Source organism: Orcinus orca, chromosome 17 (assembly GCF_937001465.1).
Source record: "Orcinus orca chromosome 17, mOrcOrc1.1, whole genome shotgun sequence".
In the NCBI taxonomy this organism is placed as follows: domain Eukaryota; kingdom Metazoa; phylum Chordata; class Mammalia; order Artiodactyla; family Delphinidae; genus Orcinus; species Orcinus orca.
This window is the reverse complement of record NC_064575.1, coordinates 66,688,118-66,711,845: the sequence shown is the minus strand read 5'-3', so window position 1 is coordinate 66,711,845 and position 23,728 is coordinate 66,688,118. Positions and strand designations below refer to the sequence as shown.

The 23,728-nt window shown below is 37.9% G+C and overlaps 1 protein-coding gene across 3 annotated transcripts; it reads right to left on the bottom strand.

Annotated features, from left to right (window-relative positions):
• Nucleotides 1-4,078: 4,078 nt before the first annotated feature.
• Nucleotides 4,079-23,728, bottom strand: MED30 (mediator complex subunit 30). 3 transcript variants are annotated; one of them, XM_033419919.2, is made up of 5 exons: nucleotides 23,398-23,724; nucleotides 16,377-16,535; nucleotides 14,325-14,429; nucleotides 10,661-10,681; nucleotides 4,079-5,109 (listed from the first exon to the last, which is right to left on the bottom strand). In XM_033419919.2, the coding sequence occupies exons 1-5, from the start codon at nucleotides 23,572-23,574 to the stop codon at nucleotides 5,014-5,016; spliced, it is 558 nt and encodes a 185-aa protein (XP_033275810.1). In that variant the 5' UTR covers nucleotides 23,575-23,724; the 3' UTR covers nucleotides 4,079-5,013. The 3 variants fall into 3 exon arrangements, with proteins under 3 accessions (XP_033275810.1, XP_004265418.1, XP_033275811.1); XM_033419920.2 differs by lacking the exon at nucleotides 4,079-5,109 and adding an exon at nucleotides 9,459-10,491; XM_004265370.3 differs by lacking the exon at nucleotides 10,661-10,681 and having other exon boundaries at nucleotides 23,398-23,728.

The following is a 23,728-nucleotide window of genomic DNA, read 5'->3' as shown; positions in this document are numbered from 1 at the left end:
GAGACACGAGGCCTAAAGACTGTAAGCCAACATGCCAAAGATGGAGGAGAGGAAGGATGGATAGAGCTAGGGTCCTTGATGTCGTTGTTAATTTAATGACCCAACCCTGGGACCCAGACTTCCAGACTCCTTGTTCTGGGGGATAACTTGAAGTGTTTTTGTTTAAGCCATTGCTAGGTATTCTGTTGCTTGCGGTTCAAAGCATCCTAAGTGAGACACAAGTTATGTGATCTCTCTGAACCTAAACTTTCTCATCTAAAAAGTGAGGTCAGTACCACCTAGGAGAATTGGGGGTAACTAAATAATTTGATCTACGTAAGTCACCTGACAAAATGCCATCTCAGAATAGATACTCAGCACATTTTAGTTAAATGTAAAGAAAAATTGGAAGTGTGATGCACTGCTTTGGGCTGAATATGAATAGTGCTACAGCTATTTTATGAACCTTCTAATGTATAGAGTGAACAGTACAATGATTTTTTTTTTTTGCTTTACATTGCTTTATATTATTACTTTGTAAATATCATGTATATGTAAATATGCATACCCACACCTACACGTTTCTTTTTTCTCCTAACATCTTTTTCACTGCTTAGTTGGGAAGCGGACTATTTCTCCCTTCTCTGGGAAGGAAGGGAGATTATCGCAGTAGAGTTCAAAGGGTCAGAAAACAGTCTGAGCACTTAACAATAGCTCTCCATTTAAGAACTCTTTCTACAGCTGGCTAGACTGGTTTAAGCCTCATCATATCAGATTTTCCTGGTGACATTTTCCAAGTTTGTATAAGCTTCAGCAGGCTACAGACTTGACCAGAACCTTGGACAGGATGCTCATTGATCTACTATGAAATCACTGTGAAACCCATCTTCCTCCCAGATGGAGGAAATGCACTGGCTGGTAAAGCTTCCTCTTTTGTTTCTCATCTCTTTGTCATTTCAGAAGTGGCTGTTCTCACAGACTCTTTGGTGGTTGCTGAAATTGGCTTTATTTGTCTGCTTCTTAGAAAGCAATCAACTTGTCTATGAAAATCATCTTCCATTGTCAGGCCAACAATGGCTCTTGCAGCCTCCTCTGTGTCTTCAAGTGGAATTCAAAAGGCATTGGTCTCTTCCACTTCCAAAGGGCCAGAAGGCGCCCAAGGCTCGGTTCTTGAACTGCCTGACTAAAGTACCCCTGTGTCTTCCTTCCTTCTCAAGGAAGTGTACAAAATGGCCCTTCCTCACTGGAAACTTTCAAGAGTGCTGGAGTGGACAACTTCTTATATGCTCCTCTTATCTACTTTGTTGCAGTACACTATACTGCAAGGTGCAGAGACCCATGTCTTTGGTAAAAGTGGCTGCAGGCCCATCTGGCATAGGCTGGTGCTGAGTTGGACCAGCTGCCAAGGAAGGCAGCCCTGGTCCCCACACCCACATTTACCTTGCAGGCTGAGGTCATATGGTTGTGACATCTCACCAGATTCAGAACCAAAACATTGCTCAAGATGCCCCTTTCATGAGTAGTGTGAACTGGAGGCAGATGCTCAGTACAGACGGTCCCTGACTTACGACTTTTCGACTTTATGATGGAACGTGATAGGCATTCAGGAGAAACTGTACTTTGAATTTTGATCTCTTCCCCAGGCCTAGAAGAGATACTCTCCTGTGATGCTGGGCAGGGGCAGCGAGCCCCAGCTCCTAGTCAACCACGAGGTAAACAACCGATACACTTACCACCATTCTGTCACTTTCCGTATTCAGTAAATCACATGAGATATTCAACACTTTGCTGTAAAATAGGCTTTGTATTAGATGGTTTTGTCTAACTTTAGGCTAATGGAACGGTTCTGAGCAAGTTTAAGGTAGGCTGAGCTAAGCTCTGACGTTCGGAAGGTTAGGTGTATTAAATGCCGTTTTGACTTACAATATTTTCAACTTGTGATGGGCTTATCTGGGACATAACCCCAACAGAAGTTGAGAAAGTTCTGTATTTACATTCCAGAACATTCTGGAACATAGTCAAGCAAAGCTGCTCCTTCAAGAGTGGCAATGAAGCATGATTCTTAGGAGCATATGTTGTTTTTTTAAAAAACTAATTTAGTTAATGTACTTATTTTTGGCTGTGTTGGGTCTTCGTTGCTGCATGCAGGCTTTCTCTAGTTGTGGCGAGCAGGGGCTACTCTTCATTGCAGTGCACAGACTTCTCATTGTGGTGGCTTCTCTTGTTGCAGAGCATGGGCTCTAGGCATGCGGGCTTCAGTAGTTGTGGCCCGCGGGCTCTAGAGCACAGGCTCAGTAGTTGTGGCCCGTGAGCTTAGTTGCTCCGTGGCATGTGGGAGTCTTCCCAGACCAGGGCTTGAACCCATGTCCCCTGCATTGGCAGGTGGATTCTTAACCACTGCGCCACCAGGGAAGTCCCAGGAGCATATGTTTCAATCTAAGATTATCTGAATGTCTCCCGGGCGAGCTATTTCACCTTAGTTTCCTCATTTGTAAGATGAGGATGTTAATAAAACCTACCTCATAGTAGTGTCTATAAGGATTAGGTGAGGCAGTGGTTATAAACCACAGGGCACAGAAGTTAATACCTGTTGTGTATTATTTTCATAAATTCTTTATAACCTTATGAGTCATTTATTCAAGAAATATTTATTGGGTGCCTGTCATGTGCCAGGACGATTCCCTTCTTGTTGATGTTCAGAATGATACATTCACCTTGAATGACGCGTGGCCGACAAGCCCCATCACGGGTCAGTTGTTCACGTCCTCTGAGATGCTGCTCTTTCTTCAGGAGATTCCTCCAGAAAGCACTGCCCTGGCTGAAGAAGGCAATCTACCCCCCCCCCCCCGCCCCAGGAAGTAAACCCCCCTCTTGCCCAGCTTTTGTGCTCTGTAACCAACTGTGGCTTGTAAGAGCATTTCGGACTCCGCCCAGAGCCCTTGGAGCACAGGTGGTCTTGAATTCTAGCTACCAGGCCTCACAGAGTGGAGTGCTGTGCTCAGCCAAAGTACTGGTCTGATTTGCTGGATGCATTTGGATTCTCCTTATGGTGAAATGCCTGGTGGCTTCTGAACAAGTATGTAACTAGAGACAAGGAAAATAGATGAAAGAAAGTGCAAAAGATATCTGGGGCAGGAAGAAAAAAGGAAGACGATGTGAGCTCTGTTTTTTCAAATATTACTTTCTTTTTCCTTTCCACGACCTGCCTGTTCAAATAGTCCTTTATAACACTGCAGAAGGAGAAAATAAGATAAAGGGTGCTGCATCTCCTCCTGTGAAAGCAAGCAAGATTCCAGTCTCGTGATCTAGGAAGTCATAGTCTTGAAGTCGTGCTGGTCCTTCCACTGCCCCTGAAGGGAAAACAGTGGTGGCCATGGCAGGAGTGCCTGGCATTTACCAAGCACTTGTATGGACCAGGCCCACGCTAAGGGCTGTACTAATATCATCTCACTGTGTGTGTGTGTGTGTGTCTGTGAGGGGTCACCTGATTGCTAAGAGGAGCTCAAGGTCTAGATCTTCCAGGGCCATTCAGATTTGAATACCATGCGCATCTGTCTATGTTTTACCCATGTTTTTGAATCTTCTAGTCCGTGTACTGGTTAAGAATGAGGACATTGGAGCCAGACTAAGATTTGAATCCAGTTCAGCTACTTTCTAGCTGCGTGGCCTGGGGCAAGTGATTTATCCCTGGGCTTCCATTTCCTGATCTGTAAAGTGGGAGAATTAATAGTTACTATTTCACGAAGTTGTGAAGGTTAAATGAGTTATTACGTGTAGAACAGGGCCTGGCACACAAAATCTATCATTTTGGTTGATCCTCTATGATTAATTCTCCAAGGAAAATATATTCTTTGCTTTCAGTCCTCATCCCCTTTCTAGCACCTGTAAAAAGGGAAGGATAATATCTTATTCATATGATTGTTTTAATGACTTAGTGACTTAATGTGTAGAAAGTATCGCCCTCTGTACTGTCTGTTCATAGGTGGCACTCCATCTATGATGGAGTTTGAACTCCTCTTGATATTGTAGTATAGAAGCTCATTCTAAGATTTTTGGTTTATCTTTAATTTTATGGGTGCCAATCATTAATAATAATGCATTCATTAATGTATAAATTTAATCATTAATATGGAAATATTTTGACCTCAAAAGTATTGTTTCTTGCATCAAGAATAGTGAAAAGAAAAGAGAAATAACTGCTTAAGGTAACGTACAAAGTAAAAAGATCATTTCCTAATCAGCAGAAATTTACGAACTAAAATGAATTTCGATTCAAACAAGTTTGAACACTATTAATTGAGTATCTGTGATGGTTATAGCATTGTGCTGGGTGGAGGAAGAGGGAAAATTCATCTGAATCCCAGGGAGCTTTCCGTCTATCTGGGCAGACAAAGCACACACATGAAGCTGGAACATACGAGCAGAAGGTAGGGTGTGATTGACCCAGGAGTCTGCAGAGTTCAGAGATGGTGGAAATCAGTGTGGAAAGATGTGAGGGCCAGCAGTGGGTTCACAGGAGCCTTGAAGGATTGTTAAGGATTTAACCAGACAGAAGGAAGGGAGGACAGGGCATCCAGGTTGAGGAAGAGGCAAAGCCAGTGCTGGACTTGCCAGAGTGTGACATGGAAAGGCTGGGAGCAGAGCCTTCTGAAGGGCAGCCATCAGCCACCCGGGTCTGTCTCAGGCAGGTTAGAGTTTAGAATAAAACATAGCCAGAGGGCTTCCCTGGTGGCGCAGTGGTTGAGAGTCCGCCTGCCGATGCGGGGGACATGGGTTCGTGCCCCAGTCCGGGAAGATCCCACATGCCGCGGAGCGGCTGGGCCGTGAGCCATGGCTGCTGAGCCTGCGCGTCCGGAGCCTGTGCTCCGCAGCAGGAGAGGCCACAACAGTGAGAGGCCCGCGTACCGCAAAAAAAAAAAAAAGGAAAGAAACTTTCATTCTAGTGACTAGAATAAAATAATCTTCTTTAAAGGGAAAAAATACTTCAGGGGGAAAAATGGTATAACGTGTAATGCTGGAAATTTAAATATCAGTTTAGTTCCTCATAGCTAACATGGCGTTTATATCCCAGATGAGATTTCGTAATTGATCCATAATTTGCTTCAGCTGTTGATTCTTCTGTTTGAGTTTCTGTGAAAACAAAAGAATTTATCAGAAACGTTTCATGAAATGTATACCATGAAGGTAGAAGACTAAAATGTCGCAAGTTAGAACTCCAGTGATCCAGACCCAAATTAAGCTAATTTCCTTAAGGCAGAAGGTCTCAATCCTTTTCTGGCCGCAAACATTCACTGCAAGGCATGAGGAAGTCTAATTCAGCCCCCAGAGGCCTACAGCTCCATCCCCCACCTCCCTTCACTCCTCCACTTCTACCACCAAAGAAAATAAGCTAAATATGTACTTGTCATAAAACCTAAGTACATAGATTTTCCAAGAGGCAGTGTAGCATAATGGTTAAGAACACAATCTCTAGAGCCAAACTCTCTGGGTTTATACTCAGCTCCTTCACTAACTAAATATATGATGTTGGCCAAATTACTTAAGCTCTCTGTCCCTCAGTTTCCACAACAGAAAAATGGGGATAATAACTGAACCTACCTCATAAGAGTTTTTATGAGGATCAAAAGATTTGATTCATGTCAAGTGTCAAAACGGTGCCTGGCATACAAGTAAGCATTCAGCAAATGTTACTGGTAGCCACAGAACAGAAACCATCAATATAGAATAGAAAGTATAATAAAAATGCAATGCCTGATGCAATTGGTCTTTCAAACATGTGGCAGAACCACTGTTTGCTCTCAGCATGCAGTGCGACCTAATGCTGAAAACTGAAGACAAGATGGCACAGCCCTGATATAAGCCTCTTCATAACTGAGATTTGCTGGATGCCCTGAATGCACGTGGCAGGTGTCTCTGTATCTCTAGATCTGGGTTTCTACTAGACCACAGTTTGTTAACTTCTTTTTAAGCATCCTTTCTTCAAATCCTATGTAGTAAATGTCTATGTAGATAAAACAAGATAACATAGAGAATTTCAAAGTGCTTACTAGTTATTATAATAATCATTGCTATTAAGTAACCTCATGGAAACATTACATTTGGAAGTAATATTATTTAGTTAGATAATTTTAAAGATACTATATTAAAATACCTCCAGATCAAGTAGTACATGTTCATTATAAAGAGACTTAAAAATCTTAATCTTGATTTCATTAAAGAGCAAACTAAGATTAAATAAATTGCTTATATTCTATCTAGAGTTAGAGAGGTAACAGGAGCTAAGAAGGTAAAAGGGAAGAAGAAATTCTTATTGGAAAACAGAAAAGCAATTTAAAGAGACTTCAATATTAATTAAATTTAATTCATATCTGAAAAGAGAATTAACACAACACAGTCAGATTAAAACATATGACCGTAGAGTACACAGGGTAAGCATACAGTATTCAATACCAGAAACCTCACTTTAACATAGTTTTGGGGAAAAAGATACTATTAGTACTTTAGGTATTCAGTCTCCTTGTTCAGTTTCACACGCCCGATCTTCTAAGTTCTGTTGTCATAAGTATGTGGTAGCTGCCTGTTGAGTCTTTGTCAGCCTAGAGACCATGAAACTTCTGCCAGCAATCAAGGGTGGCAGCAAAACAGGAATATACGAATAAAGGTGTATATTGGGAGGTTGAAAACCTCAGTTCCAGTTCTGACTTTGCCTCTAACTTGCTATTTGATCTTAGACAAATTCCTTATCCTCAGTTTTCTTCCGCAAGAAATTGGATTATATGATCTATTAGGCCCTTGCCAGTTCTAATTTGTTTATACCCATACATAAGATGAAAATCAGTTACACAGACACATGTAATGAAAACCAGTAAGCTTAGTTCAGGGAACTAATTCAAGGCTTCAAAATGATTCAGTCAGCTGCCCTTTTCCACCAAGCCATCATTCCCCTAAGCTGTGAGAGACTTCAGCTACCATGATTCCCTGCTCAATTCTCATTTTTCAGGAGGAAAGTAGGAAGAGCAACTGAATAAGAATAAAAGGAAGAGAAAGAACATGAGTTGGTTTTTAAAAAATTATTTGAATTAGTACCTTCTGACATATGAATATGGTCACTTAAAAAAAATTCAGAACTTCTCTTTGGAATGGAATTCTTAGCCTGTAACACATTTTGTTCCATAAATATTTACTGAGGGTATATTATGTGCTCGGCTCTGGGTTAGGCACTGTAAGGGAAGAAAAATGAGTAAGAAACGGTCCGTTGCCTTGAAGAAACTCCGCATGAAGTAGGAAGAAGCTACTGCCCAAACGACTAGACCATAACCTGGTTAAGGCAGATGGCAGGGAAAAAATATCAGATGCTGTGGAACCCCAACTGGTAGGGTCAGCAAACAAGGAAAATATTTTTGTTTGGGGTCTAGAAAAGTTGGTGGTGAGCAAAGAGTGGAAGGAAGGATAAATTTGGCCTTGTTAGTAGATAATGGGATCCATTAAAATTCTTGAAGAAGAAGAAATATGATTTAAACTGCAATGAAAAAGGTTAACTGGGCAGATGTGTGCGATGGGTTCTCCTAAATAACTTCAATAGTGACAAATCTGTATCCATGGAAAAGGAGAAAGAGGAGGTATTTAAGTTTTTGAAACAGTTGAAGACCATTCAAAGGCCAAGTCTGGTGAATGAAGCTTAGTGATCACATTTTCAGTATAAATTAAGGAGTAACTAGAAGTAATAAAATTATATTCTTGAGTGGTTAAAAACAGACTTTCAAATCAATATCCAAACAGAGGTTACAGATGGCTCCCACAATGGTTACATCACTGGAATAAATGCTACTTTCAAGAATACTCATTTGGAAATATAAATTCTGATATACTCATTTAAAAAATTTAGCGTCATTAACTCTTAAAGTAAGAGAACTAAAAAATGTGGGAAATTTTCAAGGTAATATTCAACTCTAGGGAATAGTAAAACTTTTTTTAAGTATGATATGTCATAAGGCATTTGGACAGTTTGTCTCAAAGAGGCCACAAAGTTTTAAATTAAAAGAATTAGCATACAAGTAAAATACCTAGAGCCAAAACACATCATGAAAATATCAACAGCAAAGCTGACAGTTATGCTTATTAGTGGTTAAACTGTAAATAAATTTTCATGACATGATATAGGATTTAATATATACAATCTTGCCACTGATTGATTTTAACAGAGGTTGACAGCTGCTGTTATCAAAATCCATCATCTGTGCCTAATTTGTTACATTAACAGGTGAATGTGTAAGTAGAGTAGATACTTAAAAAAATATGTTTATGCTAAGTCATACCATGTGATTTATTATTCATACAATTTACTATTCATACAGAGGCTGTGACAATTGGTCAAAAATGCTTTAACTTCTAGCTTGAACTCAATTATATGTCAACTCTGTAAAAACTACCCACATATCTCTTTCAGTTTCATTTTACCATTAACAGAATACTTTTAAGCAAAATAGAACTCATTCTGAGATCCTTAAAATATAGTCTCAAACAAGTGTTCATCCTTTACTTGGGTATTAAGGCTTATGGATTCAAGGACATATGAAAAGAAAAGTATTTTAAAAAGCCAAAAATTTGACTATTAAAATTAGGCCATTCTTCATCTGATCATTTATATCAAATACTGATTACAAATTTCATGCCCCAAAGTTTCATGCCACTATGGTAGACATCGATATATATGTTGTTAGAAACCAGACTGACCATCAGTATGTTCTGTACAATCTCAAGTACACAGTGATACTCAGCTGACCCTTAAACACTGTGGGAGACTGGTTCCAGGACCTGCCGCGGTACCAAAATCTGAGGATGCTCAAGTCCCACAGTCTGCCCTCTGTATCCATGGTTCTGCTTCTGCAGATTCAGTCAACTGCATATTGTGTAGTACTGGAGTATTTTATTGAAAAAATCTGCATATGAGTGGATCTGCACAGTTCAAACCTGTGTTGTTCAGGGGTCAACTGTAGTTGAAAAATTAACTCAATTAATTTAAACTACTTTTAATAGCATCTGTGTGATTATGTAATTAGGCCAACATTTTACCATCTGAAGGTGGCTATTTAAAATAAACATATTTTTCACAGAAACACTCAGGTATGTGTGCCATTAAGGCAGAAAAATATATATCAATTGATCATGAGTTTACTCAGTGTTTTAAAATTTTTCAATTATATTTTAATCTTATATTCTAGAAGGGAGGTATAAAGTTGGAAGAAGTGGGGGAAAAGAAAAAATAAAATACCTTAGTACCACTAATTATACATAAGATAACTTGGTTAACAGTCAGAATATGTATTATATTCAATTCACATTTATGATGTTTTATTTAAGGAATGAATCAAAAATCTCTTTGGGTCAAAAAATCCACTTTGGTTTTCAGCTGTTAACTTTATTCTCTTCTGCCTTTTTTAGGGGAATTTCAATTTGAGTTAACCAAATCTTAGTCCTCTCCCTCTTTTTTTTTTTTTTCTGGTTTCTGTTTACTGCTTAATTCTCCAGTACTGTCTCAAATTATAGTAACAATTCCCAGGAAGTAAGAGAGAGCCATGAGGCCAATCAAATGAATACTTCCTCTGCCATTCAAGAGAAGATAGTTTCTCTCTAAATTCTCTTAAAAAAAAAATTCCCATGGAAATATAGGGCTAAGCTTTAAATCTGTTTAATTTAAAACATGTAATGGATTCTTTCCTCTTTGTAATAATCTTCGGTTCAATACTATGTTAACTAAAACAAGTTTTATGCCAAAGTTAGAAGTATGTACAACAGCAAATTCAACAGATTCAAATGGTTTATTCAAAATCAAAACGAGTTCTCAAATGCCTGAAGTATAAATGGGAACACAGAATTTAAAATATGGGCTTTTATTCCATAAATAGATGAACGTTCAGAAATACTACTTTGTGCATTGAAGTAAGCCTGTTGCAGATAAACACTGTGGACTAAACACATGTGTTTATCTTTTCTTTTTTCTCAAACCCTAATAAAATGGCAGGAGAGGAATGAAAAGCTATATAAATCCATGTGGAGAAAAATGATCAGAAAGGAGACAACAGTAGATGTCAGGTGGCACATGTTAAGAATGAAAAGTAGAAGGGGAGCAATAAATGACATGGGAGGAAACTACTGTACAACCCAGATGGATGCAGGAAAGATGCCAGTGAGAACGGGCTGATCCGCCACGGAGACCTGGAGACAGGTGCCATCGCAAAGTCAGCACGTGAGGCCCCGGGGACAGAAACTGGAGGGAAACAGCTACAGGGACGCACGAGAGCCCAGGTGCTCACTCCCACTCACCAACGGGGGACTGAGTACCCTCTCCCGTGTCCTGTCCCACCTTTCAGGGAGCGAGAGGTTTGTTTCCTGTGAAATTGAACCAGAACAGCTGGGGATTCAGTGCCACCAGCACAGCAGACGGCAAGAAGACATGAGACTACACTCTATTTAGGGCACTGGAAGATTCTCCTCTGAAGAAATGGAATAGCCCTAAAGAAAAAAAGCCTCAGTAAATGATAGTTGGGGCTCCCCCCAAAGAGAAGAGCCAACTTGCTTCCAAATCTCGCTATGATGAAGCCAACTCACACAGCCTACGATAGGCTTTCCAGTGCTTCCCTCCCAAATATAAATGGCTCACGTTTAAGCATCAGGTGCTCACCAGATCTTTTAGAGCCTCCATCTGCAAAGACGACAAAACATAACAGGGGTTGGCAAACTATGGCACGTGACCTGTTTTTGTAAGGCCCACGAGCTAAGGATGGTTTTTACATCAGAACAAGGACCATGGGCTTCCCTGGTGGCCCAGTGGTTAAGAATCTGCCTGCCAATGCAGGGGACATGGGTTCGAGCCCTGGTCCGGGAAGATCCCATGTGCCGCGGAGCAACTAAGCCTGTGCGCCACAACTACTGAGCCTGTGCTCTAGAGCCCATGAGCCACAACTACTGAGCCCATGCACCCAGAGCCCATGCTCTGCAACAAGAGAAGCCACCGCAATGAGAAGCCCGTGCACCGCAAGGAAGAGTAGCCCCCGCTAGCCGCAACTAGAGAAAACCCATGCGCAGCAATGAAGACCCAACGCAGCCAAAAATAAATAAATAAAATAATTTTTTTTAAAAAAAGAACAAGGACCACATGTCTCACAAAGCCTAAAATATTTACTATCTGGTTCTTTAAAGTTTGCCAAACCCTGTATGAGAAGATTATGGAAGAATACCTTCTGATTTCTGAGGGAACTTGATTTACAACATAGAATTTTATATCTAGCCAAACGATCAACTGGACAGATACGTGAAGGCTGAAGTCCCTGCATTCCTCCTAAAGAAGCCACTGACGCATGGACCTTACCGAGGGAGAAATAAACCAAGAAAGAGAAAGACAGGAGATTGAGGAAATAGTGAAACCAGCAGAAGAGGTGAAGGAAAGCCCCAGGGCAATAGATGAACAGCAGGCCCGGGGAGCATTCAACCAAGACCTGAGGAGATGGGAGGACTTGGGGTGGGGGTGGGGGGGGGAACCTGTAAGTCGTCTGATAATTTGATTCTGGAAAGTTGGAAAACAGTACTGAGGAGCGGCCACAGATGCATAAAGAACTAACCAAAATTTTTCAAAATTACAGAACTATTAACTTTAGGAAAACAAAATAATTATTCAAGGAAATGTAATTCTAGTTTACTATGTGGCTTAGCAATACGCAGTATTTACATGCCATAATAATATGAACACAGAATATTTATTGAACCCCAATTATGACAACCGCATTGAAAGGACTGGGGGAAGGAAAGTATGTAGGTGGGTCCAGGACAGAGAGAGACTGTACAGAGAGCTACATCCTCATGTGGAGAAAGAAATACTCTTATACATCACAGTCTTGCTATCAATTACATCCTTTACTTAAAATTCACAAAATTCTACATCAATAGCTAGTAAGAGTTTTTTGATTACACACTGTCAAAGTATTACTATAGTCTGATTATATGATAGGTCTTTTAAAAAAATCAAGAATAGGTTATGACTAAACCATCATACTAGGAAAAAAAGAGGAACTTAGAGAAATGGAAAGTGAAATGAAACTTACCTTTAGAAAAATTACATCTTTCTGAAGTTACACAAGCTTATCCCCCCCCTCCCCCTGACCGCCCCCCCCCCCCCCGCAAATATCATAATATCTTCTATGGTAGAGAACAAACTATATGTATGTCACATGTGGTACTCTGAAATCAAAGTTACCATCACAATTGTGTTTTATTTATATATACATTTCATTGTATTTTATAAATAATATCCTTACTATAGAGAAAAATAATAGAACACATCCATTGTGAATTAATACATAGATTATCAACAGAAACATGTAACACTTAATAAATGAATGTCTTATATCTCTGTACTACCAAACACCACTTATTCTTCAAGATCTAAATTAAAAGTTCCCAATCCCCTCGTAATTTCCTACTGTAAATTGTTTATGCTTATTACTGTCAAATTTGCTGGAACTATTCTTCTTAATTTATATTTCACCTCTTAAAAACTGTTTTAAATGTTATTTTAGAAAAATCTATCCATCTTTTTCTTTTTTCCTGAGTTTTGATATACATTTTCCTTTTAATTTTCCAATACTTTGTTTTGCAAGTCTTATTTTCAACTCTGAAATTCATTTTGACACATGGTGTAATGTAAAAGCTAGCTTAATTTTCCCCCAAAGTGTCTCTCTTGAAAGACTAATTTTCCACACAATCCCTCTTACGTCATATTAAATTCTCATATACAATAGGAAGACTTTTTCTGGCTATTATTTTACTAATCTATTCTTGTGCCGGTATTTCACACTTAATTATTATTTTTACAATATACTTGATATCACGTTTTAGTTTTTGAAGCAGAATTCTTTATTACTCTTATAGGAATTGTTTTATATATGTATTTTAGTATGTTCCCAAGAAAATCCAATTTGCATTTTATTTGGATTTGTTTTTTGATTGGTATTGCGCTAAAATCTTACTAGTTTTGTGCAGTTTCAAGAGAATTCATATTTGGATTTGGACTGTTACTGTTTAGAATAGTTATTGCCCATATAAGAACTTAATGTGTTCTTTCAACTATTCAAAACTTCTTTTATATATCTTAATAAGTTTAGTTACATATATCATGGAAATAATTCCTAACTACTTAATATTTGTTGTTGCAATTGTGAATAGGATCTCATATTCTAATTTCTTTATGGCATTATAGAAAAATGGTATCAATCTTGTATTAAGCTCTTCTTTCAAACACTTATTGACTCTCATCAATGAGCTTCTTTGAGCTTAAGCTTGAGTTAAAATGTTATGTACAAGCTTCAGGAACTTAACAGATTTGTACATAATATTATATATATAATATTATAACCCGTTTCCTAAAGTTTATTTCAGTTTCACTGGCTATAACTTCTAAAATAGTATTAAACACAGTGGTGTAAGGCATCCTGTTTTATGCCTATATTTCATCTCAATGAAAAATGTTGGCTACTTATCTGAAATAAGTTTTTTTAAAAAAAAGACTATCTTGTTAATAGTTTTAAGCATTCTTTTTTTCAATTTAATCTACTGATATTATATGTAAACTGAGTCATCCTCCTCTACCTCAGAAAACCCTCTGTGGCTGTGGTGGATTAATTAATACCCTGATGAACTCTATTAACTAGCATTAAGAATTTCAGGAGGGGGCAGGAGGTGGGAGCATGTATTTGTAAGTGAAGGAGCGAGATTGGTAGTTTTATTTACTGTGCTATTTGTTAGGTTTTGGTAACCATGTTTCCACCACAGAATGAACTGACAACATTCCTTATTTCCCTATGTTTCTAGAGAACTATCTGAATATTATCTTCTGAACTTCGAAAAGTACTCAGCAATAAATTCAAGTTAGGAACTTTTGTGGGGTGGAGGGTGGGATGGGGTAGTGCTTTGATAACTCAATTTCTTATTCAGCTGTTGAGACATTCACCTCTCCTACTTGTAAATTTTTATCGTTTGCTCCTCCAAATACGCTCTAAGCTAGAGAGCTACAATTCTGCCTAGAAAAGAAGAAAGTAAATGGGTTGTGACTGAGTGCCTATGAGGCTTTTCTAAGAGCTTTACTGCCTGAATTCTGTGGTCTCTCTTCTGACTATTCAGATGGCATTTCTGCTTACCTTTTAGTGCTGGGTTGTACTCTAAGTAGGTTAAATTCGTCACAGAAACAACTTCAGGTAATTCTATAATTCAAATTATGTTGTTGAGTTACACAGACTCCCCTGTAATTTGTATCAATAATTCGGAAATATAAAACATACAGACTAGCAACTCACTTTATTGACTTCAGCAATTTCTCGCCTCTCTTCACTAGCAAAACGAGGTGGGCCGGCCCGGTCATCATTCTTTGAGCCATCGTCTTCCACGTATGGAATAAGTTGCTGGGAGTGACAGACAAAAGTTAAAAAAGTCAAACATATGACACACAATTTCCAATTATACTGGTATAGATAATGCATCCGATTAAGATCTCTTTTTATACTTTTCTCTTAATAGTACAAAAATATATTTTAATTCAAATGACAGCCTAAAATAAAAGCCTTAGAAGTCTATCATTTCAGTGCACTCTACACATTAGCTTTTCAGATTTCTTTTGCAAAATAGTCCTTTTAGCAAAATTAGTTGTCACATGTAATTAAGTAATATCCTACTCAGTCAATCAGCAAATATTTAATTGGCAGATAGTGGCTGGGGAGACACTGCAAAAATAATGACAAATAAGACAAATGACAAATAAGTCCTACCCTTACGAAATTTATAGTTCGTTGAGATGGAACAGGCTTTCCTTCATCTATACTAAAAAGAAAGGAAGTTCATGGATGCGTATTATATAAATGTCATTTACTTACTATCTAGTATCTGTGCAGATTTCTAGATGTCTTTTAGTTGGGAGAAAGTTTTTTTGTAAGAGAAGAAAATTTATATAGCATTGAAACTTCTAGCAGGATTATAATTAAATACGTATGATTTGTGATGAAGTTTATTTGATGAAGCCTCTTGTAGATGTGACAGAGACTTCAGGAATTATCTAGTCCTTCCATCTTATATTACCAATGCAGGAACAGGACAGAGGTAAATAACTGGTACAATCAGGAGTCAATCTGCCCAAACTTCTATGACTTCTTGGGACAAATATAAACTTGCCCACATTCACAGCCACTTTCTTCCTTTCCTCTTTCCTAACGCAAGCAGAGTGGTCCTTCCTCCTGAAGACACTTTGTCTCCATTCCTGTGCCCTGATTCCTCTGCCCTCCTGTCTTCATTATTTATTTTCCCCAAACTCACCCTACCATTTTCTTCCTTTTTATCTAAACATGTTCTCCCATTTGGAGGAAAAAATCCCTAACCCTCAACTCTATCCCTCCTTCCATCTACTGCTTTCTTCTCTTGCTTTTAATCTAACCTTGAAAGATGGATATCCACTTTCTGGCTTCAGTTCCTTATTTCCTGTTTAATCTTCAGCTCACTATGATCTGACTTCTTGTTGCTACCTTTTCACAGAAGCTCTGCTCAAATATACCAACAATTAATCTGGTGGACAGTTTTCATTCTTTATTTTCCTTAACTTCTCTGCAGCATCTGTCAATGTCAACCACATTTCCCATCTTCCACATCTCTGACCCCTTCTTTTCAGGCTGTATTGCAGTTTACTCTTTCTCTGTGCACTCTTTACATGCTGATCACTCAAAAAAGAAAGCACTGATCACAGGAAACTGTTCCTTATATGTAATGAGAGAACATCCAAACCTTCCCAGCTACCTTTGGTTGCAGACATATAACTTGTCAACAGGAAAAGGGCACCTATAAAAATATCATATACCTAATTAACTAAAATATATCTATGAGCCGAGATTAAATTTAAAAAATATTTAAAAAACTAGAGTGATTCCACTAAGATAATTTAAATTAATAATGATAAAAATAGTTATAACCTTTTATCTGTAAAGAACTTACATGAAAACCACTTTAAAAGGATTTTACAATACTATTAATATGCCTACTAAAACATCATGCACTGATTTAATTAAAATGAGACACTGGAAGCAATAATAAAAATTGCCACAGACAACCCTCTCCTCCCAACAACAAAAATTTACTATCAGCCTGGATGTTAAAGTCTACTAGAAATTATTAACAAGAAAAGACAGTAATAATTCTATGCATATATATATATCTATATATATCACAATTTCATCTTCTCTAGTCAAAAGCAAAACCAGTATGTTTCATAATCTGGAAATATGGTGAAAACAGAAGAGAGAAAGGAAAAAATTACAAATGTCCTGAGACTATCTTAGACTCATCCTCCCTCTACCACTAAAACTTGCCTCTACTGGAATGGGATCCATCCCTCCACAGTTTTCATTGCATTTATCATAGACCAATCGCAGCTTCCTGAAGAGAATAGAGAGTTGGCGAAGATGATCCTGTAGCTTTGCTAACCGGTCTTGATATGTTCCAGTATGGTAAGTGACACCGTTTGGCAGCTTCTCAATAAAGAAAAAGAAGAAGAAAAGAAAACAATTAAGATCAGGACTTTTCAGCAGAAGAAAAAGAAGAGTATGCTGCCACTGTTGCAAAAATAATCTCAAAATACCTTAAATATGATAAGATAATTAAGATACTCAAGGTATGCATTAAAACATAAAGCTGTCACCAAAAGTTTTACTTTAAGGGCTTCCCTGGTGGCGCAGTGGTTGAGAGTCCGCCTGCCGATGCAGGGGACACGGGTTCGTGCCCCGGTCCGGGAAGATCCCACATGCTTCGGAGCGGCTAGGCCCGTGAGCCATGGCCGCTGAGCCTGCGTGTCCGGAGCCTGTGCTCCACAACGGGAGAGGCCACAACAGTGAGAGGCCCGTGTACAGAAGTTTTACTTTAAAAGGAAATCAATAGCAGGAGATAGGTGCAAATCAATCTGTACTTGAATATCATTAATAAATTATTACAAGTAACTGCTATGATCATAACTCTGTGTTGGATGCTTATATATTTTTAATTCAGGAATTTTATCAAAAGAAGCCAAAAATATATACTGAAATGACAAAAATCACAGATAAATGGAAAAACTACTACCTATTTAGAACTAAATGCACCTTTTGTGCAGTGCTGAAACTCACAAACAAAATCTTCCTTTCTCTGTACATCTTTACAGTATTTTATTCCCACAATTTGATCTGTGAAATCATCCTGAAATTAGAATTAACAAAATTTGTACCATGTTTTCTAGTATACGAGGTAATTTCATTATAAGCACTCATACATACACTTACCTTGGGGAATAAAGTGACTTAAAACCAAGACCCAAACTACTGTCTAATAGCTAGAAGATCAGTCCAGTCTTTCTAAACCTCAGTTCATCCTTTTTTTCTTTTCTAAACAGATGAGGTAGGAATGCAAAAAAAAAAAAAAAGAGGAGCCTGGTAGAGTGTTCAGAGAAGAAAGAAAACAAGACACACTATCGTTACAAGTAGGTAAAACCATAAACACTAAAAAAAAAAAAAAAAGACTGTAAAGGCCTATACGTAGTTGTTAAAAGGTGTAATAGTTGATAAAAGATGTAATAGGAAGGTAGGCTTAATAATTCATTTTCTTCTTTTCTCTCATTTCCAAATTTCCTGTAATGTTATGTTTATAAGTTAAGGAGATGGATCTTCTGAAATTCTTTGAAATGAGTTTTATTAGGATTTTTGGAAATTCTCAAGAATTAAAACATTCTGAGGATTATATCTCAAAGAAATGTGATAAAAGTACCAAGGACTGAATTAGTCAAAATAGTTTAAAGGAGAAAAGCATTATAAGAGTTCACCCCCCAATACAACATAGGCTTTCTCATGACCTTTCAATTTATGAACTTTCACAAACATCATCAAATAAGAGAAAAGTTTCAAAGGGTCACTGCTTTCTTGTTTGGGTGATAATAAGTATAATGATTACATCTTGCATACAGAAGCAGGCTCTACCTTTATTATGGTACTGACTACGTTGAGTACTTTGCCCATATTTTGTACTTAATAAAGACTAGAAGCAGCTGACATTTATATCCCTGTATTTAGTATAGTGCACACACACAGAAAGTCTTGAAGTACAGTCTGGATTATTTTACTTTCATGAATTATTTTTTCCATAAATGGACACTTAAAATTCACTAAGAATTCTGTGTTATGCAAAAGAACTCTTGATAAATCCTTTCATAAAGGAAAACAAAATCCTTTGAAATACAAAGAACCACCCTCCTCAAATTCACCCTCTTAGCAAGTTTGGGTATTAGTTTTCACATAGAGCATCAGCTTCTCAAAGAAGGGAGCAATTAATTCATTCAAAAAATTTACTTTTCATGTTGTCAGGCACTGTTCTAGAAGCTGAGGTAGAGCAGTGAACATGAGAGAGATAAGCTTCCTATACCATAGAGTATATAATAGTGCCTAGGAGCTCTTGGGATAATACTATATAATGTAGATGCTTAGCTAACAAGCTCATCAGTAACCATCTCACTAATGAATACTGAATATCTGTAAATAAATATGTGATCATATCGCTAGACACTAAAAAGGCATTCAATTAAATTCACCATCCATTCTTAAAACAAATATAAAACTCTTAATAAAAATTCCCCAATACATTTATCTCAGTTAAAAAGTCAGCACCATGATGAATGTGGAAATATTACAAGCATCTGCACTAAAGTCAGGAACAGAACAGGATGTCTACTAAGACCACTAATACTACCAGTGAACACTGTTCTGGAGGTATGGCCAATGCAATCAGAGAAGGAAAAAAAAGTTGAAATATTAAAAAGCTGTGGCATAATCGTCACTATTTACAAATGATATAAAGTTCTATCAATAAAGGAAGTCAAGAGAGAGATGGGTATAAAATTAATACACAGAAAACCATAGCTCTGCTTTCATATATAAAAACAAAAGAAAATGAGAAAGGAAAAGACCCCATTTACAACAGCAACAATAAAGATAAAATATCCAGATAAAATATTTGACTTAAAAAATGTCAAGATAAATATGAAAACTTAAAATACTTCATAGAGACACAGAAAAGGATATTTTGTGTTCTCGGTTAATAACACTCAACATCATACCAATATAAAGTCTCTCTAGGTTAAATCAACGGAATAAAAGCACTAACAGGATTTTCTCAGAACTATTAAGGTGATTCTAAAGTACATGTGGAAAGATAAGCAAGAATGGCCAAGGCGATTTTGAAAAATAAGTGTAAATACTTTATAGAGCCTCAATAAATGTAAGAAAGTTTGCCATTACTACATAAAAGAAGGCAGCTAAGTGGAACAGAGCATCCATAAATTGATTCAGTTATATGAAGTAGCATCTGAAATCAATGGAGGAGGAAAACGAATTATTCAATCAACTTTTTGGAAAAAGTAAAGCTGGGGCCATGCCTTACACTTCATACTAGGATAAATTCCATACAGTTCAAAGTTTTAAGTATAAAAATTGAAACAAAACTGAATTTTTCCTGATTTTGGAGTGGGGAAGGACTTCTTGACTTAGACATTGAACCTAAAAAGACTGATAAGTTCAGCTACCTTAAACAAATATATCTATGGCAAAAGGTAAACAACAGACTGGGGGAAAAAATGCTTGCAAGTTATATCATACAGAGCAAGTTTTTCTAATATGTAAATAGCCAAATCTTATAAGTTGGGGGAGAGGGTAAAAAAGACCAAAAAAAAAAAAAAGAAAAATGGGCAAATAATATGAACAAGCAGTTAACGGGAAAGGAAACAGAAATGATTCATAAAAATATGAAGAGATGCTGGAACTCATTAAGACTAGGAGAAATGTAAAGTAGATTTTCACCTATCAAATGATCAAAGATCCAGAAATATAATTTGCTTGTTAGTCTCAGCCTGATTGTTGGTCAGGAAATGGTAGCATATAAGCTGGTACAACTCCCATGGAGCGCAATTCATCATAATTTTTCTAATTACAGAAGCACAAAGCCACTTCTAAGAATTATGCTGCAGGTATACTTGAGCATTTATGTAGGAAGGTATTCACTACAGTATAACAGTGAGAGATTAAAAGCAATCTAAATGCCCTTCACTAGAGGACTGGCTAAATAAAGCACAGTATGTCCATGCAGTGGATTACTATACTATACACCTTAAAAGGAAAAGGAAGTATTTTCTGTATAGATATGAATAAACTCCAAAATGTACCAAATGAAAAAAGCAAGGTGCAAAATGTGCATAATATACCAGTATTATCTGTGCAAAAAGGGAGGAAATGAAAGAATATACATTTGCTTAAATATGCACAGGCTATGTGGAAGGATATATTAGGATAGTAATAGAAATCAATAATCATCATCACCTGTGGAGAGAAGTTAGCTAGCAGCTAGTGATGGGAGGGGGAATGTTCACTGTAATGTCCTTTTTTATTTCTGAATTCTGAATATGTTCAGAATATACGAATATATTCTATTATATATTCAAAACAATTTTTTTTTAAGATTTAAAGCATAATAAATAGAACCAAAGCAATACTTTCTTATGCAGGGAATCTTAATCTGGGATCTAGCGATCTTTAGGGAGACTCTGTTAACCCCCTGAAATTTTATTCAAAATGTTTACATGTGCATTTTTCTCAGAAGAGAGTCCATGGTTTTCATTAGATTTTCAAGAGGCTAAAGGACAACTAATAAAGAACCGTTTCTCTAAAACAGATGCTCAGAAATAACCTCAGCAGTTGATATTTATGGCACTTCATCCTTCTAGATTAATAATATAGAAGATAATTTTAAAAATTTGAATATTTAAAAGAATGCATTAATAAATAGCTTATATGTAGTCTTGTTTGTACCACTTCTCTCAGCTTTTTATAAATGAAGGAGCACACTGTTGCTTCATTTCCAGCCAATTATGATATGGCCCACAGGGTCTTAGAGGAGTTAAATCACAGGATTCACAATACAAGAAGCACAAAGAAATAACTATTGTAGTCCCTTACAAATTGGTTTAGAATATATGTCCACATGTAATCTAGTTATTAATAATACTTTTTTGAAAGAGTTCAGTTCTTTCAGTGTCAGTTATGGATGTGTATTATATTTCTGTTAATAGTACAAATTGTTTGACAGCAAGTTAGTATTATAAAGAGGTTAGCAGGATGAGCTACCAGTCATGTGTGATGTTGGGTAAAGTCTTCTCTCTTTAAGTCTCAATTTCCTTAACTGTAAAATAGGGATAAAAATACTTCTTAGAACTGTTCGTATAACAGTATACCTGACCAAGGAAAGTACTTGATAAATGTTAGCTATTAGCTCTACTAGTCCAATACAGCAGGTTGAAAATAAAGAAATATTTGCTAAATTCTGAGATCATTTAACCCATACTTTAGTCATCTTATATATTAATCCATTAATTTTTAAAACTATTGCCAAAGATTTCATATCTTCTCTTGGATTCCCTTTGTATTTTATTTCACGCTGGCTTTATTGACATGGTCTTAAAATATTTCCATACAACTGTATTACTTCTAGAATCAATAGGAAAAAAACCCCTCAACCATTAAAAAAAAAAGGCAATAAAACATTCTTTAGTGCACCAACTGAAAATAAGAGTTCTAAAGTTCTAAGAGTCTGAGGGCCTGGATTCAAATTTACCCTATACTGACTAGATTTGGACAAGTCACTTCACCTCTCAGAATCATAGAATCCTCATCCATAAAACAAGAATGATATCCACATCCCATAGTAGTAAAGATAAGCATTAAAAATGGCTTAGCAAGGGCTTCCCTGGTGGCGCAGTGGTTGAGAGTCTGCCTGCCGATGCAGGGGACACGGGTTCGTGCCCCGGTCCGGGAAGATCCCACATGCTTCGGAGCGGCTAGGCCCGTGAGCCGTGACTGCTGAGCCTGCGCATCCGGAGTCTGTGCTCCGCAACGGGAGAGGCCACAACAGTGAGAGGCCCGCGTACCGCAAAAAAAAAAAAAAAAAAAGGATAAGCAAAATGGTGCTGAAATAATTGGATATCCAAATGCAAAAAAAAAAAAAAAATCCGTATCTATCATTATATAAAAAAATTAACTCCATGCGGATCACAGACCTCAATGTAAAACCTAGAACTATAAAACTTCCAGAAAAAAACATAGGAAATCTTTGCCACCTTGGGTTAGACAAAGATTTCTTAGATATGGAACCAAAAGCAAAATCTGTAAAAGAACAAATCAATAAATTGGATTCCATCAAAATTTAAAATATCTGTTCTTCAAAAGGCAATATGAAGAGAATGAAAAGCCACAGACTGGGAGATAAAACAAAGACATACAATACAGAAAAAAAAAGAAAAGACGTACAATAACAAGTGCTGACAGGAATGAGGAGTAACTAGAAGGCTCAAGCACTGCTGATGAAAATGTGAAACGGTGCGGCCACTTTGGAAAAGTTTCTTAAAATGTTAAACAGACATTTCCCTTATAACCCAGCAATTCCACTCCCAGGCATCTATCTTCTTAAGAGAAATGAAACACATGTTCACACAAACATTTGTAGCTGAACACTCATGGCAGTATTATTTATAAGAGCTCCAAAGTCGATACAACCCAAATGTCTATCAACAGATGAACAGATACGCTAATTGTGTTATATTCATACGGTAGAACACTGTTCGGCAATGAAGAGGAAGGAACTACTGATATATGCTGAGTGAAAGGAGCCACACCGCCCGCCTGTACCAAAAATCATAGTGTATGTTATATGAAACTCTATAAAATGCAAACTAATTTACGGTGCCAGAAAGCAAAGCAGAGATTGGCTGTGGATGGAAGGCCAGAAGTAAAGATTTAAAAGGGGCACGAGGAAACTTTGTGGGGTGATGGATGGTTTCACACGTCCACATGTGTCAAAACTTTAAATGCATTGTACTGTACGTCAGTTATACCAAAATAAAGCTGTTTAACAAAATGCTTAGCAGAATCTGAATTCAACACCTTGGACCCTCAAAAAGTATTCTGTGAAAAAATATGAGATTAAAATAATCCCAAGAGCATGGCGGAATGAGACTCACCTCTACCTTGAAAGATAACAAGAGTTCGCCTAGAAACCTGAGAACCCGGTCGAATCTAGAAAATGTGGCTTCAATCTTCCAGAAATCCGGCCTAGAAAACATCACCTCCACATCTTGGGGACAGACACATTATTGGGGAACGCTTCTGAATGTAAATGGGGGCGACCAACATGCTCGAGGTTTGGCCAGGGCAGCCGCGTCGACGCCCAGGGGCCCCACGTAACAATTAAACCAGCAGCCCCCTCCCTCGCAGAAACATCCCGCTTTCTCCACGCACGGCCGTGACCGGAGCCCTCCTTCCTTCCCACCTGCATGTTCCTCAGGAGCTGGAAGATCTCCATGGTGCGGTACACGATGTCCTGAACCGTCTCCTGCCCGATCCGGCAGAGCGATGCGGTGTTAACCTCCCGGGCCGCCTGCTGGGCTTGGGGCCCGGCGAAGGGCCCGGGCGCCATCCCTGACGCAGCCAACGGAGGGGTGGACATGGCGTGGCAGCGGCGTCAGGTCAGCAGGGCTGCAGAGTAGGCGTCAGGGGGTCCGCCCGACCGTCGCTGGCCTCGGCGTGAGCAGAAGCTTCTAAGACCGGGCGATATGATTTCAACACAGCTGCCTTGACTTCCGCCACGGTGACGTAACACG

Coding starts and splice junctions, on each gene's coding strand:
- MED30 (XM_033419919.2), bottom strand. CDS start 23,574: ATGTCCACCCCTCCGTTGGCTGCGTCAGGGATGGCGCCCGGGCCCTTC. Junction 16,536..23,397: donor AGCTCCTGAGGAACATGCAG/GTGGGAAGGAAG, acceptor TTTATTGAGAAG/CTGCCAAACGGTGTCACTTA. Junction 5,110..10,660: donor TGGAGGCTCTAAAAGATCTG/GTGAGCACCTGA, acceptor TTGTTTTCACAG/AAACTCAAACAGAAGAATCA.